Source organism: Phalacrocorax carbo, chromosome 7 (genome assembly GCF_963921805.1).
Source record: "Phalacrocorax carbo chromosome 7, bPhaCar2.1, whole genome shotgun sequence".
In the NCBI taxonomy this organism is placed as follows: Eukaryota; Metazoa; Chordata; class Aves; order Suliformes; family Phalacrocoracidae; genus Phalacrocorax; species Phalacrocorax carbo.
This window is the reverse complement of record NC_087519.1, coordinates 49,779,971-49,797,937: the sequence shown is the minus strand read 5'-3', so window position 1 is coordinate 49,797,937 and position 17,967 is coordinate 49,779,971. Positions and strand designations below refer to the sequence as shown.

The window sequence follows — 17,967 nt, the reverse complement described above, 5'->3', positions numbered from 1 at the left end:
ATGTATGATACCTCGGCACGTACAAGCTTGAAAAGAATAATCTGGGTAGCAAAAGACAACTGGGTAAGAGTCAAGGGGATCTTCCTCACTTTACAACATTTACACACAGTGAGAAAAATCCAGTACACAATCTGTATTCACAATGACCTCAGAAATGTCATAAGGGGCCAAATATCTACAATGGAATAGATATTAGTCATCGCCCAGAGAAGAATTTTATGCAAGTTAAAACAAGATCTGGAGGAAGTTCAGGATCAATAAACCACTGGTAGCATCGCAAGTCCAAATGAATTCCAGGATATGCCTAGAACATAACCACAAGATCTGATTCTTTTTATTTATTGTTTTGGCAGTTCTCAAAAGAATGAGAACAGTCCAAAGATTTATGTACTGGAGGAAGCTTACGGTATTCTGGCATATTGTGCATCAGCCAGTGCAGCAGCATTTAAAAGAAAAAAATAAAAAGAGACGGCATTATCGTAACGAATGAGATGTGGGTACACAGAGGAGATGACCTGACAGCAGTCAATAGGATTGTAGGAAAGGAAAGTGTCCTGTTAGCTTTCTTCAAGAGGAATCATCACTCACTTTCCTAGAAAGCTGTGGACACTCACACTGGCCAAAAACTACAGGCAGGGAGCTCACAAGACCTTCTCCACAATTTGTAGCTTTAAGCTGAGAGACAAACCTGCAAGTTGCTCACTCATTCAAATCTCCCACTGGCTTACAGGCTCCAAAACTAGAGACTAGTTCTACTCTCACCACATGCTCTTAATGTTAGTCCAGATCTATTTGAGAGACTTCAGTAAAAACCCTAAGATAGATGAATTAAGACTTGGTTCCTCATGCCAGAGTTAAGTAAACAGTACAGAGGTTCTGTCTGTGCCCATTGAATAAATCCAGAAATATTGCCTTCTATATTAAAACTGTACTGTAACATTTTGAAAACACACATCCAACTGTACCTACCTTACAAACATGCAGAAAAGGCAAATAAATGTTGAAATGCATTTTATAAAATTTTCATAGTGGTGTATTTTTCCCTTTCTTGGCTTTTATTTTACCACAATTAGTATTGAACGTATCAAGCTTTCAAGATAATTTAGCTATTAGGTAGCAATGTCAAACTAGCAAAGAGTATCAGGATAGGACACTAGCAAGAAAAGTCTGCAGGAAAAGCAAAATTTGAGGTGACAAATAAAAATAACTGCAAAAAAGCATTTTTTGCAACTGCAGAGAACTGCTGTAAGATATAAAAGGACATCAGGTGGGTTTAAGTCTCTGACCACTAGCTGAAAAACACATTAGTCTGCTAAGCAATTAATTGTGACCCAGAAAGAAAGTATGACAAAAGGTGCTTTTGCATACTAATCAAGGAAGAGGTCAGGGGTGGGGGGGGCGGGGGGTGTTGACACCAAAACCCACCCACCACCACCAAAAAACAAATAAAAAAAATTAAAAAAAAATGTAAAGCCCCAGCTGAACATGCACCTGTAAAGAGAAAATGCAAACAAGTTGATTGGTTATATTGCTAAAGAACACCTCCAGAAACAATAGTAGCAGTCACTTAATTACTGGATAGAGGCAATACCCCTGACTGAAGCCTCTCGAAAGGCAAATCAAACTATCAATTTATGAAAATAAAACTAATTACTTCCCTTCTCCCCTTCTAGTTTTGCCATATGGTAAAAACCCACTCTGAACCACAATTCAAAATGGCATCTCCCCTCCTTTCTCACATGCTCTGAGGAGCAGCGGAAGTTACAGATAAGCTGTTACTAATGATATTTCAAATATTTTAGCCTACAAGAGAACTGGGCTCTTTTGAAAAATAATAGGGCTGCTTTATGCTTTGAAATATAATTTCAGGCTATGCAAACCGATGTAAATATTTGGTATGAGCTGTCCTCCAGTCATACTTGGATTTCTTTGCGTTCCTTATAGACAGTGATGGAGGTATTAAAAATCAAAGCTGACAACCTAGAATACAGAAGAGACATTAAACCTCATTTCTCAAGCCAGGCATTTGCTGCACCTCCAGACTTGGGAAATGCTGACCAGCCCTGACACATGGTTATTTGCATTGTTTGTTGAATATAATGAACCAGATGGTCATATTTTTTCCCCACATCTTTTAGGTGGTTCTGATGCTAAAAATACCATGGGGGAAAAAATAAAATAAATCAATTTCAGTACTTCAGTATCAGAACCCATGGAATAGTTGCAACTGGGAGCATTAAAAACCACAACAGGAAGACTGAGAAAGCTCAGACACCGAAGAAAAGATGAGCTATTTTCACCATAGGACAAGAACAGAAACAGTAAGACTGGCCTGTTGAGTCAAGAGGAGAGAGCTTCTGTACTGGAGCAGTTCTAGAAGGTTCATCACCACACCTGTTCATGGGTATATGCTTCTGCAGACCACCTTAGAAAGCACTGAGCAGAAAAATTAATGAGGGATAGAGACTCTGCCTATCAGCTGTTAGCCAAAGTCAAGGAGAGGAGAAGATGAGTTAAAAAATTTTATTTTTATGATGTTTATTTGTAAAGCCTCTTTACTTCCTACATGTAAAATGCAGCCCAAAGAGCGGAACAGAAACACTTCCTGATTTCCACTTTCTTTGGATCTTTGGAAGTAGAATTAGATTGAAAAACTAACAAACTTCTCTGGAAAGTTTAGCAGAGAATGATGATATATTAATGAAATTTAAAACTTGCACGAGAATTAAAATGATGCATTTACGTCATTACCAGTCTCCATAGTTATGTATCAGAACCTTTAGGTTTTGGATAGAGCATCAACTTTAACGTATCATATTAGGCCATCTTTCTTGTATTTTCCAGACTTTCAAGACAGAAAAAAGTCATCTTGTATGATGCTGTCCAACCCTTCTGAAATGCTGAATTTTTCGTGAAGTCCTCAGATGCTTGGGATCCACAGAATGAAGGGTTAGGGTACGCTTTCTAGTTATACAGCAGAAATGAACTAGAGCCTAGTGTGATTCACCCCAAAGGCTATAATTTCAAAAACTACTAAGAGTTCTGAACAAGCAAAAGCAAGAAATTCCAGGTCTTCCAGTGGTTCCAATATATTACATTCTGCAGAACAAGAAGCTAACACAGGAATGCTCCGTTGCTTGAGATCAACAATAATTCTCGCTTGGAGGACAGGTCCTCAGGATGTGCATCACTATTTTAACCTAGCAAGCAGCCTACAATGCAAAGCTGCCAGCTGATATCAATTCCTGCATTTTGGTTGGAATTTCAGCTAGGTTGCCCTGAGGTGCTACAAGTAGCCTGCATGATTTAACAGCCTGAACACAAACAAGCAGGCAATAAATAAATAAACAAAACAAAACCAAACACCACATCAACAGAAAACAAAACAAAACCAAAATAAAAAGCCCCATACAGCTGCTCTGACCAGGTGAGGCAAGGCAGGTTAGGGTTCCTTCTCTGGCAAGGTCCTTCTATCCAGGGCTAGATGTGGGCTGCAGAAATTGGCCAGGCATGTATTTCAGTGGTGCAGTTTTATGCCTCTTCCGTGACTGTATCTCAAGAAGAATCAACATTGGCCTATTCCTCATGAAAAGGGGACTCTAGAGAGAGCAGGTTAAGAAAATAAGAGATATTGTCCTCGGGTTTTTTTTTTTTTTGGTTTGGGATTGGGTTGTTCTTTTTTTGGGTTTTTTGTTTGGGTTTTTTGGTTGGTTGTTTTTTTGACAGGGAAAACCACCTTCAGCTAAAGAAACTTAACATTTCATTACTAAGCTGTTTTTAAGATATTTTAAATGTACAAAAAAGCAAGAAGGTCATTACAGAGAGCCTGGCATACTGGAACAATCCTTAAGAGGAGATCTGTAGACTGTAGCACTGTTATTAGGTACTAGTTCCTCCTATGCTCTTCAAATAATTTATGTTAGAGACAGCTTTGTAAATTAGATTCATGGTCTGTTTCACTCCTATGAAGAAAGTGGATTAAAATGTTGATCACTTTAGTCTGGGTTAAGCTGGAAACAATGATTTTAAAATGAAAATGAGAAAGTATAATTTAACAATTCTGTACAAACCTCTCCTTTGCTATTAAGAGGAATAATACACAATTTCATTTGCACACAGATAATGCAGACAGAAATTGGAAAGTTGTGATTAACTCTGCTTTGGCTAGTCATTCAGGTCCTATTACAAATGTATAAGTTTAAAAAATGTTCACTTTAATTGGATAGCATCTTTCAGGATATAAAATTTTAATTTTTTTTCCACTGCTGCTTTCAATTTCTCAGTGGACAGAGCCTGCAGGACACATTTCGTAACATGCCTTTGTGAGTCAGAGCATAAAATATTTATGAAGTGTTTATTTAGAGCATTGACAAAATCCTGCAGATCACCTCTGAATCCCTAATGGAAGTCCAACACCTTGGGAGCATGCAATTAAACTTTGGAATTTTTGTAAGGAAACTGCAGTATTATTACATGGAATTTCAAGCTCTTGAGAGTTCTCTCTTGTAATCTAAAAATACTGAAGGTAATCAGCACCTGGTTGTACACCCTTTGTCTTTGTATAGCTTTAAATCACAAGTGTTTGCCAAGTTCTTTGAGGTTCTCAGATAAGAGTGACAGGCATAACAACTGGCCTGAAGACTGAATAGATAAGGATGTTATATGACCACACAAAACCTAAGCCTCAAACTTATGTCTGAGAACCCGGCTACAGAGCACGCTGGTGTCTCTGCTTTTGGTTAAAAGCAAACAAAACCCCAAACTGTAAACTTAATTCAAGTCATACATATAGTTAATATGTTTTCAATGACATTCATGCATTTAGCTTTAGGTACCTAAGCTTCTTAAAGTTGTAAGCTAGTTCTCACAGATTCCCTATATAATCAATAGGGAGAGACTTCTGTGGTCGATCTCACATTAGCAATCCTTTGAGAGAAGATATCCAACTTCAGCACCTGATGCACAGGCTGTGAAATGCTCCAGTTATAAAACAGCAGCTTAAGCAATGGAAGGATCTTTATATTTTACTTCTTATTAACATCTACATAAGGTTTGTCCAAACCAGCAGGAGAAACAGCCTAGGAAAAAAACACCCCTGCCCTGCAATTTATGGGAGTGTTAATAATAAAGCTCCTGGGACCTGAAGCTCTGAGAGAAAAACAAACAAAAATATCACAGGAATAGCACACCGTAGGTTCAGTTTGTATAGAACCTGCAATGCAGCTCTTTGCTGCTCTCCCTGCTTCTTCAAAGGAAATGCTACTTAACAAAAGAAAGGAACTCTTACTATGGGGCAGAGAAAAATAGCCCTAAAATGCTGCTGTTCCCTCGCCACTCTGACTCCAAGCGTAACAGCTTTGAAGAGAAGCAGAATTCCAACGTGAGTTGGAATCAGGGCACGCTGACACTACCAGTCCATCTCAACCCAATTTATCCCGGCTAGCCTTGTTTTACGGTGCTCAGCTGCAGTTAGCTTCTTGAAAGTGGTCTTTGCTTAGAAAAGAAGCTAATAAATTGCAGGGATTCTTGCCTTGCTCTTTACACGTGAAATATAACAAACTCAAATCTCCAAGTCACTTGAAAACAAAGAGCTCTTTTAATGATGAAAAGGGTTCACTATAGTTTATTTTTTCGGCTGCCATGTACCTGCTGCACTGTGCCACAAAAGTAGATTAAGTAGAAGTGATCTACGTCAAACCTGTGCCATATTGTTACACAAACTCTTCATTGAAATCATTATGAATCACTTGGAGGACATCATGATCCAACTATACGTTATTAGTGACAGTTTGTAATAAACAACTTGTTAAGTGTAGGGCAAGCATGAAAACTACTTGAAGGTGGATGAAATAGAATTCTAGGAAAGATAACCAAGTGATACATGGGAGCAAATATGCCACTGAGCACACACGACTTATTGTCTACACATGAACTGACAAAAGTTTCACCCTTTCTTGTAGTAAGGTCTTGTTACGCTATCACTCCTCTAAGGAAAAAGAAACCAGCTCTTACTGAAACTCAGAAAAAAGACAAATTGACTGGAATTACCTCTCAACACTCAACCATTTGTATCTACACAGACACACACCATTAGAACTTTTTAAATTAGCAGCACACAGAAATCTAATTAGGTCCTAAATGAAACATTTTATCTTTTGTTAATTCAGACTTGCAATATTTCTGTGGCTCCTGTCTAAATGGGACTTATCCATAATGAGCTCTGCAATGCTCTGAACATCATTCAGAGTGGATATACTCCTGATGATGAAATTCTCCTTTCTGGAGCATACTGTGAAAGGGATGCAAATGCAGCGCTCACATGTTGCTCAAACAGCCATTGTTCTGCTCTGCACACCCCCACCCCGGGCCTTCTTGTCAAAGCAACCTTCTTGTGGGTGCTACAAAATTGCTGACGTGCTCAAGATGTTGAGTTTTACCTACTCTGCTATTCCAATCAACCTGAATGCAGCCTTTGCCCTTCGATTGACATGGGAGCATGTTCTCACCTTGGTAAATACACTTCCACTTTTTGCTTCTTTACAGAATTAGCCCATTCATTAATCAACGAGGCTTTGACCAGTGGTTCCAATGTGACCAGTGGAACTTCCTGTCTGGAAAGAACGATCATCATACTAATCTCATCTCCCTCATATGGTATTTCCAGAACTTGATAGATACCACCTGCTTCATTGGAGCCATCACTGAACTCTCCTACAAAAGAAAAACAACAACAACAAGCAGCTATTAAGGGTATTTTCTTTTTCCCCTCTCTCCAGTAAAAAAGCAGAACAGAAGGTTACTACTAGGCAGTAGTTACTAGATACCGGACACAAAAATGACCCTCTTTATTCTGTGTAAATTTTAAATTGGTTTCCTCATCATAGGATTTGAGGCTTACATCTGCTTTCTTAAAGAAAACAAGCTTATGCAATTGCACAGTTTGTAGATAATCATACTTCTGAACCTATTACCTAACTTCCGTTGGTTAGACAGAGAGAACCCTGAAGTTGTTAAGGCTGCCAAGACTTTAATGGAAATGGGCAGAGGTTTTTTTATTCAGGAGAGAGAAAATGTCAGTGACAAGACTGAGTGAAATACTGCCATTGCTAGACACTGGAGAACCCACCTGGAATTCAAACTCAAGATAAAAAAGATCATTAGTTCTGCTGTTCAAAGAATGTCTGTTTTACCTTTTTAAGGGTATTACAATAGCAATGAGCAAACATTATTCATTTTAATATTTAGCACAGCACAAGAAAAATATTTTAGTGAGAAGCAGAACTAGCTCAATAATTGTAAACAGGTTAGATATAACGGATAAACATTCTGAAATCCACCAGACGGCACCAATCACATATCTAAAAAAAGTGATTAAGAGGTCATTATAAGCGTTGCTATCTTGTTAGAGTACACAAGCACACACGTTACAAAAAAAGACATCGAAACCAGAGTCCCTGCTTTGGGCAAACACCACATTTAAAATTCTAGGCAAATGAATTGACAATATAAATGAGTATTACTGCAACAAACCTATTAAGGGAAGACTTATCAGCTTTAATTTGCTAAAGCTCCAACTCACCGTAGTAGAACTCTCCCTGCTGGTACATCATTGGAATCTGCACTTCACTTTCATCATCTTTAGTGAAAGAAAAAGTTCTTGTATTTTCAGGTCTGAACTGTGATTTCCAATTGCCTTTAAAGTAGATTGCGTTGATGAGCGCCAAATGAGTTAGGGCACCAAAATCTCTTGAAGAGACAAAATCTTTGATCATATCTAAGAAGAAAACCAACTGTCAGTCTGCATGTCAAATTGAGCATTAAATCAAAACTTAAGACAGCTTGAAAAATGCAAGAAAATAAAAAGCTGTGCTAACGTGTAATTTCCAATTCAGATGTTCCATTAAATCTCAAATTAAACTGCCAGTGTTTTGTAAACCTAAATCACAGTGTAGGTGCATAAACCCTTCCATCGAGTACATGTTAGTCAACTGTTTCTTGATCACTGCTTAAATATACCCCACAATGAAACTAAGTGGAAAAGGGGTCACGTAAGGCATGTTTACACTGGTGCTATAATACAGTTCAGTGCTACCCTCCTAAGGTCACAACTTGTACAAACTTTGGCTCCAATCCAAAGAAGCACTTAAATGGGTGCTTAATTTAAAGTGTGTAAGTATACCCACTGGAACTTCACCTGGGCCACCTTTGAAGGAAGTATTCAGTTTCTAATCAAGTAAGTGTCCAACAGGCTTCAAAGTAAGGACTAATCATAAAAAAACCCATGAATTCCTAGCATTTGTTCCACTAACATTAGCTCTTGAAAAGCAAAAGAGAAAAACATCTAGCATCTGCTCTATTCATGGGAGGTATGTCAGCTGAGCATGGCAGCTGCTTTGCTCCTACTCCTCAATAAATCACTCACATCAGAAAACAGTCTGTTACCTGCTTTAGCTCATCTTAAATGCCTTGCTTTTCAGCAAAATAATTCTGAGTCTGTTAAATGTGGTGCACTGACCAGATTTGCCACTATTCTGGAAGAATTACACCCTACTTCAGATAGCTTTCTTGCTCACTTCTATTTTTACCCGACATTGCAATGCAAGGTGTTAAAATAAACGCAGTCCTCAATCTGATTTTTACTTCTTAATCTGTGGTTTAAAATATGGATTAATTCTGCTTTCTGGAGCGCATGACAACGACTAACTGGTGTGAAATTTGTGTATCATAGGGCAGTATTTTTTCTGGGTTGCTGTTCATACTTCATTTTATCTAGAACATTCTTAGAAATATTATGTGACCCCTACTGCCGTAGTCACTCTCTGTGGCTGGAAAAAGAAAAAAAAGGAAAAATTAAGTGGAAATGGAAAAACCGGAAGGGTATTCCTATTTGGTATATGATATTCCCCTACATTTTTCAGCCACATCTTGTTAATACACTAATGTATGTTATGAATTTTTCTGGCCAGAGAAACCTTTGACAGTTATGTTTTCTGCTCCGAGCCTCCCATTGTGCTTAACATGCTGGAATTGGAAATCTGCCTGCCTTGTACCCCTTTCCTAATGAGAAAATGAGCCTCCTCTGTCAGTGCTGGCAGGCAGGAGAGAATGAGATCTAGTGGTCAGAGACCCGGCTGAAGGACTGTTACTATCGCAACGTAATGTTAAGAGACCCACAGCTGCCTTTGTTAGCCCCGCACAGCTCCTTCCAGGGCAATGGTTATGAGCTCGGTCAGCTCATGAGGCAGGTATTAAGCAGGAGAACTTGTTCTTTCTAAAAGAGGATTTTCCTTTTCCTTCAGACAGACACCGCGTTTCCCTGAAAACACTCTGCAATCTGCTGCATCACTTACACTCCCTCTATTTCTGTAGCTTGAGATAAAGGGCAGAATTTATTATGAATATAATAGCTGCCACCTTCCCTTGGAAAAAAAAAAAAAGATTATTTCCAAAATGGAATAACAGCATTAAAGTGTTTTTCCACTTTGGAGCCATACATTTCCATAAAGCATTAGGGACTCTTAAATGCTCAGACTACACAGTGATGTGTTAATTCCTTACAGGAGATTCCAATACTTTCAAATTTACAATAGTACAACTGATGTTAAAGCCAGATCCCTGTTGAATTACTCTTAAAATACCAACCTCCAGAGTGTGCCAGATGAACTAGAACGAGATTATGCCTTGATCCCTACAACAGGGGACTAACTTCACTCCCAAACCTTGAGACTCTGCATGTATTCAGAAAATGTCACATCTTTGGGATTCCACAAGCGAAGCAAGCACTACAGCACGCAGATCAGAATATGCATATTTACATCAGTAATTTTGTGCTTACTCCCCTGCTGCAAAATTTTCTTGTGAAACTCTGTTGACAGTCTTCCTAAAATCAACTACTCTTTCAACATGCTATCTAGTTTCCTCACATTGGAAAAGATTAAATTACAGGATCTGATTTTGTGGTTAAAAATTATCTTTTGTATTCCTTAGTACTCTGTTTCTCAGTTACCCTGTAACTATGAGTTCCTCAGAGAGCTAGTGACACTCCACACATCCAAAGCATAGGCCAATAATCCCTTTGCAGACAACTTTTCTGCAGTTAAAAATAGTACTTATCTATTTTGTTGTAATTTAATACCAAAATCAGTTTAAAAATACTATTAAAATGCCTGCCATTAAAATGTTCGCCTTCAATGTTACAGGTACTTTAAGATAGTAAGATGGGAAAAAAATATTCAGACAGATACGACTGTATGATTAGCAGTGGTTAATATTACTTAAGACAGACCATCCCTGCACAAGAACCAAAATGTTGTTTCAAAGAGCTGATACCAGAATTCTTTTCATGGGAGGAGATACTTTAGTCTCAAACAGAACAGATAAAAGCCAAGGCAACAACTCAACAACACTGTATAACTTTGGAAGTACAAACACTTACTGCAGGAAGTATATAAAGGAGTCACATGGACTTACTATTTGTATGATTTTCCACCCACTTATTGATGTGGGTAGCTACAGCTGCACTTTGGCTGAAATCTATATTCTCTACTTCAGCTTTAAAGTATTTTTTCACCAACTGCAGAAATTTGTCACTGATATGAAATCCATTCTGCACATAGAGAGAGTTAGCAACATTCAGAACATAATGACTTTCTTCAGTAGTTGCCATATCAGAAAGGTCCTTCAAGAAGGTAAACTCTTCACCTGAGGAAAGAAAAACAGATTCAGTGTTTCAGAAAAGAAAGTTATTCCATGTTTTTTCTGCTGGAAGTTCACAAAGACATTTTATGCAAACTTGTTCCTAAACCTACACACACCTTCAGATCTGAAAGAACAATCCACAAGGCAGAACATTATCATTTAGAGCTTATTTTTTCTACTACCTATAATTAGTGTAATTAATGAGACATTTGGATCCCATCACAGACAAAACTATCAATGGTAATCATCTCAACAGCAAAAGAGTAATTAAAAAAAATTATTCTTGTAAGTCACACTTTTATACCTTGCCACCACAGATCCTTAACAATTCTCATTACATCCTAAAAGCCAGTTGTTGAAGGAAAAATGAACATCAAGTTTTGAAGCTAAGGACTTCCCCATAGACTCCTCTCTGCAAAAAACAGGTCTAGAATTTGCCAGGATCCTGTACGGGGTAGTACAGGATCATTTGCTTGGGCAATGAGGAATCCTGAGGAGGATTAAGGTAGTCTGCTTTAATATAGGAATCTTGTACTGTTGCATTGTCAACCTAAAGCTGCATTTTCTAATTTTAAAAACCAAACCAAAAAACCCCACAAACCAAAAAACAAAAAAAACCCCACCAAACCAAATAAACCTTAAAAACTGAATGCAATGATATATTCCAAGCAGAAACCATTGGAGTACTTTCACTGAATACCATTCATATGCAAGAAGAGTGGATGGCCCAGCTCATATCAACTGCGTAACTTCAATTATAGCTAAGAGATAACTTATCAACATTTTAGAGACAAACTGTAGAACTAAATATGTGCTGTAGTTGAAACAGAGAGGCATAATCTCTGCAGTGGTACTGCTGAATACATCTTGAACACTGTTTTCAGAAATTCCTCCCCAAGATCCTTTCACCAAAGACTTGAAGTCCAGTACATCATACAAATAAGAAATTTCATTCATGCTTCAAACCAGTTACTTTGACATCAAAATTCATGGGAATTGCCTCTTCAAAGTCATTTTGCCATTCACTCATCACTTCCATCTGCAGTCACATCGGAGTTGCTTGCGCTAGCAGAGCGTGCTTGCACTCCACAGCACAGCCCTACATCCAGGCGCACGACTTGGCTCTTCCCATACTACAAACGGGACGGTGTGGTAGTAGTGTTCTCTGCTGAAGAAACGAATCCTGCTTCTCAGAAAGGCTGGTAGGAACATGTGTCATGTCATGCTGAAACTGCCAAGATGCTTATATTTCCTAAATTAGCTTGTGTATCTGTGCGCAACATTATGCAATGCAGACAGAACATCAGTGACACAGAATTAGGGTAAAGAACCTACAGGTTCTACCTACAAGAACCAAACAAGCTGCGTCAGAGACATTTCTAGTTAAAATACTAAGATTTTCACACTTTCTTATAAGCAATATTGCTAAAAATACTGCTTTCCTTTTCAGGTTTCATTATAATCCCTAAAAAAGATGTTCCTAAAAAAATCTTCTTTTAACTCTAGAGGCAAAGGCATGCTTATTTTGCAGATGGAAACCAAGATCAACAGTTAACTACAATTGCTTAAGATTCAGGTGCCGAAGCCAGGATTGTATGTTTGCATCTCCCAGCTTACGGGGAATCCACTGAAGCATGCTTCCGCATGCTCAGGCCGCAAAGCAGGATGGCAGGAAGCCTACTGATTAATAACCCACAGACATGCCCAGGCCCCTTCTATCGCTGTTCAGGCACTGCCATCTGTTTCTTTAAGACAAAAAGCCCCATAGTAAAACATGACTAAAAGGCCTTACCATTTTTTAAGCTGTCAAAACCCATGGAATGTCGGATTTCTTTCAAAGTGGTTCCATGGGCTCCAAGCTCTACCATCCCCATGGCTATTGCAATGCTTAGAGGAGAGAAAAGAATATTCTCATCTTCTCTTGCAGCTCGCAGCTGATTGTAAATATTCACAGAAAGCTCAGCAATGGTTTCATCCGGAAAATTTGTCTTGAAGGCTTGGCTTTGCAAAACAAGCAAAGACAACAGTCCAAGGAGATACATGTCTTAAGATTCTCAGATCTGCAAGAAAGTTTTAAAGAAAATAAGTTTACCTTGTTTAAGTAAGAAAAGATTCAACTTGAGAGAGAAAAAGAATAGTAAACTTTTAGCCTTAAATCTGTGTGTGGGAAAAAACCCCTAGATATGGAGTTTAATGCACAATTCAGTTATTTGGAGGAGAAACTAATATATGTACTGTTCAAACAGAAATAATGATCTATTGAAAAAAATAACCTACTTCATATTGTGACTTTATGCTTTTGAAATCTTTCAGCAATAGATTAACAAAACGCAGCTTCTACATAAAAAGACAAAGACATAGTGACTCCCTTCCTACTTTTACTTTTTAATTTTGCTGCTGTTGTTGAGCAATGTTGATCTGGAATTAGTACGTATTTCTGTACTTTTTCACCAAGGAGATCTAAAAATCCACATTTATTCTGTTTGACCTTCCAGAAAGATAAAACTTATTCGTCTTAAGTCATTCTAAGCCCCAAACTGGTAAAACTATTTCAAGCCCTGTAAGAGAGCTTGCTGATACAGGTGACAAAATGTACCATGATGTTGCTCAGTTGCAAAACACAGGGCAAGCAGCCAAAAATTAACTGAAAGAAAAATAAATCATGCCTTAGCTACCAAATGAAATCCCTTTTGTTTGTAAATAACGGTGAAGTTAGGTAGTTATGCTAGCTAAGAGAACACCAGCTCAGAGATCTTCAGAGGACAAAGTTATTGTATACACCAGTGAGAAAGATCCAATGGGTGAACAAGAAGGTAAGCTAAACTGAAAAAAGTGTTAGCACTAATGTTTTTGACTAATCCATCCTCCAAGCTTTGCTAAACTGCTTCAGTAAGCAGCAGTTCTCACTCTAGCCTAGTCTAGCTCATCACTCAGCTACTGATATTAAAATGCCAGCTCCTGGAGCAGTGTATGTACGTCTCCAGCTTTCCATTTTTCCTTTAAACTTCATGCTACCTTGACATATGACCCACTTACTGCCAAATCTCTTGGTTCAGAAATGCCCAACCAACAGAGCTTGCTTTTCAGTCCTTTCTCTTTGCCATTTACGGTATCTCTAACACATAATGAAGCAAAGGTTCCTGAAGCAGTCAGTTAGACAAGACTAAAAGCTTTAGTCCAGAAGTGTTTACATGTTGTTGTGCCAGTCTGCAGGGCTTGTCAGCATGGGACGAATTTGAGTGAATGTGCTATTCTGTTGCTCGAATGAAGTCAATTTGCATGCAGCCAGCCTGAGTGCCTCTGCCTTATGCTTCCCAGCTCTCCTGTGTCTGCAGTTATCACGGGTTTCTATATACCTGACACAGAGACCCTTAGTAAGCTTTATGCAACATTTATAATATGCATTTCATCTTCACAGGACTATGCAGCATTATCTAATTAACTTGCACAACACTGAATGATATATAATTTAAGCATAATTAGAGAAAATATAAAAAGCAACAGGGTACACATACGGGCCTTGGCAGCAACTGGTGCAGTCAGTCACTAGTTAAGATTCTTCCTGTCCCCTAGACACGGATCAGCCTTTTGTTTATATTTTTATGAGAAAATTAAATAGATGAACCAGTGCAGCAATCATACATGCTTCAGGGGAAAAGGACAGGCGCTTAACGCAACACAGTAGCTAGAGCCTTGTTTCTCCCCTGCCCCACTTCTGCTTTCTCATGACTGCTTCCATACATGTATGAAACATGCCCCTTATCTCTATTTCAAATAAGCCCTCGTCTATGTTGGCATCACTTCATCTCTCCGGACTACCTGATCAGTCTTGCTCTGATTCTTACAAGGTATCAGGAATCTCCACTGAAGGCTCTGATTCTATTTAAGAATGGCACAGAAACCCAGAATCCCAGGCTGGAAGGGACCTCAGGGATCATCTAGTCCAACCTTTCTAGGAAGAGCAGTCTAGACAAGATGGCCCAGCACCCTGTCCAGCTGACTCTTGAAGGTGTCTAACGTGGCCAAGTCAACCACTTCCCTGGGGAGATTATTCCAATGGTGACTGTCCTCACTGTGAAAATTTTCACTCTCGTGTCCAATTGGAATCTCCCCAAGAGCAACTTGTGTCCGTTCCCCCTTGTCCTCTCCGTGGGACTCCTTGTAAAGACGGAGCCTCCGTCGTCTTTGTAGCTACCCCTTAAGTACTGGTACATGGGGATGAGATCTCCTCTAAGCCTCCTTTTCTCAAGGCTTAGCAAACCCAGTTCTCCCAGCCTATCCAATAAGTCATATAAGCCTAAAACACCAGCTTCATATTGTCCTTATGACTTGCTGACTATGTATTTCAGTACACTGATACAACCATTCAGCACTTCACTGCCGCCCAATGGAAAACACTTTGGTCTGAGCCATGACCATCACTATTCGTTTCATAAAGACTGAGATGATCTTTTTATTGTCCAAAACATTATCAACATACAACAAACTTCCCCAATAACTGTTTTTAAGTTAATCAAGTCTTATTTTAATTCTTTTTTAGCCTATCCATTTATTAGTTATTGACTTATGGATATTAAGGTTTCTGTTACAGAAAATAACTGGATTTCTGTTTTGTGATTCTGGGCACTCTAGATTTCTTTATTTAAAAAGCAAGAGCACGCATCTCTCCTAACGCTACCTAATACAAGACTTCATTCAGCATATCACTGTGCTAGACCAAGCCCAGGTATGAATCTCTCATCCTAGAAGTTGTACAAGGTGAGAAAGGCTTATAAACTTAGATCATGCGTGAGGTCTGTAGTGGTGTCAGAAACAGTACTCAGAAAACAAAAATAGATAAGCAGAAGCTCATCTTTTGTTTGTTAAGGATGATCCCCAAGCATCACTATGGCTTTTAAACTGGCCTGCATATATGGGGAATCTCACATCCTAATCTAAGCCAACCAGCTGTGTTGCTCAATGCTGATGCAGTTATACAGATAGCTAAGGTTCCCCCCCAACCTGTATCGAGAACTGTTTGAGCTCACTTTGAGACCTGACAAGGTTACAACAGACATAAGATAATCTTCAATTTTAAAAAAGGAAACTTCCCCAGCCTTTTAGTTGCAGAGGCAGCTATTCAGCACTCCATCACCGCTCTTGGTCCTATGTGCTATTGCCAGACAGGCTTAAATAATTGCAGGAGGGAGGGAGAGGGGAAATTTATACATTTTAATGAAGTGCCTAACACATAGGTTAGACTATTTGAATATTAATAAAATGTTTTGTATCAGATAATACTTAAGAAAAAAAATTATATACAAATCAAAGTAATCTTTCTTCCTGACCGCTCCTGAAAAGCTCTTCAGATGAAATAATCAAGTTATAATATTTTTAATTATTAGGTTGGACAGAAAATAAGTACATAGATGGGGACAAATAAGATTTATACTGAAATGCTCTTACAAGACAAAGTACCAAATTTCAACTTAGTTTTTTAATACATGCTTAAATCCCAATGATGGCAATGCAAGAGGTTAAACTGTGTAGAATGAAATTTCCCAGTAGGAATGAACTAAAGCCAAACAGTTTGGGTTTCCCCCCCGCTTCCCCTTCCACATCATTTTTTAGTCTGGAGAGGTTTTCTGATAGAGTTCACTGTGAAGCTCCCCACAGACACATCCAGGAAAAACGAAGAGAGTCAGGGAGGTGGAAACAAGCACCCAGGTATAGGCAGAGGATGAGACTAGCTCTTTTCCTGGCAGCACGCTCTCGAGGTATTTGTGAAAATATACCTTTCTCACAATGTATGCATAACAGTACAATGTAAGGGAAGATGTTTTAAAGCAAACTGAAGATCTGTGGGAGACGGTCAGTGGGGAAGAGGCTGTAAAACAGAACAGACACCTGACCAAGCCTTGCAAGCCAGTGTGACAACAGTCTAATCTTATTGGTCTGAGATGTCTGGGGTAAATTCTTCAGTTCAATTCTTCTTGCACTTCTGGTACAAGCACACACTGCTCTACTGGCAACTGGGAATCAAACTCTTAATTATCATTCTAGTCATCACAGTTATTGCTTCTCTGATTCTGCCTTACTTCAGGCTATATTACTTTCGGTTTTATGCTTCCTCATGCCTCTTCATGCAGCAGGTCTTGATCCAAACAAACAGCTGAACACTTATTATGGTGCAGCATGTTCTCAGCATCTCTCTTCAGTAAGAGTCAAGGGCACTCTGTTTTGTTTCTGCAGCAGTACAGAGAGCATTTTTTAAAATTATCTGTACCCTATTCACAAACATACTTTAAGTGAAAGAAATTAAGCTGAACATTACGTAATGTACGTCCAGGAAGTTGAACAGCTCCCATGAGTATCAAACTTTTTAGTCAGTCTTCTTAGTCTCTTCCTCAGAGCCATCAGCAGTACAGTCTGTCACTGCTGTTCTGCGTCGATGAAATCTAGTTAAATAATACTGCATCAGCTGAAAAGGAGTGCAAGTCCACACTGAGCAATGTTTACAAATCAAGAACCATCAGTTTCAAATGTTACTGCATACATTTGCATTTATTGGCTACCTATAAGAATGAAAAAAAAAAAAAGCTCTTAAAATTACTTTCACTCCTCAATCACATGGATTTTAAGACCAAAGATAAGAACTTCTCATTTAAGGGCCAGTCTCAGAGAGAATCTAAGTTTTGTTCTATTTTACCTTAATTGATGCATGAACACCACTCACTCCTACCAGGCAATCAAAGAATCAGTGCAAATAGACAAATACTCTCCTTGCAATAACCTCCTCTTGGAAAACAATTGTGTATCACAAATCATTGCTAGCTACTGAGGTTTGTCAGAGTATGAGAGTTTTGCTCTCGCTTGCAACCGTTCTCAAGAAAAAAAAAGCAGCAGCAGAACACTAGACAATGCAGTATCGCTTCAAAACCCTGAGAAACACCTGTACCTCCAGATGAGACACTATTGCACAGTTGTAACCATGCAGGTGTTATTTGGTGACTTTAACCACAACTTCAATGTAAATGGGCTTCCCTGGTATGCATACATACTAGTACATACATACATAGTATACATACACTTACAAACCAGCTCTGCTTGGTTTGACAGTCCTACACCATCCTTCTGGTGTTCCTGCGCTGGGCACAGAGACATACCTGTTTTGACTGGGGGACACTTTTGCTTTTGGACACTGTTCTGTACAGGGTTTAAGTTTCTTGGAGCCACCTTAAATGAAGGCACTCATCTCTTCCTGATTTTTCTTATATTTTGCCACTTCCC

The 17,967-nt window shown here is 38.8% G+C and overlaps 1 protein-coding gene across 2 annotated transcripts in view; it reads right to left on the bottom strand.

Moving 5' to 3' along the window:
- The window catches only part of SERPINI1 (serpin family I member 1), a 54,529-nt gene that overhangs the window by 13,445 nt on the left and 23,117 nt on the right, over nt 1-17,967 (bottom strand). For both annotated transcript variants that reach the window (XM_064457936.1, XM_064457937.1), the window contains 4 exons: nt 12,491-12,758; nt 10,471-10,701; nt 7,580-7,774; nt 6,507-6,711 (listed from right to left, as the gene is read on the bottom strand). In XM_064457936.1, the coding sequence (XP_064314006.1) occupies nt 6,507-6,711; nt 7,580-7,774; nt 10,471-10,701; nt 12,491-12,740 (881 nt within the window). In that variant the 5' untranslated portion in view covers nt 12,741-12,758. The remainder of the gene's footprint in view (nt 1-6,506; nt 6,712-7,579; nt 7,775-10,470; nt 10,702-12,490; nt 12,759-17,967) is intronic.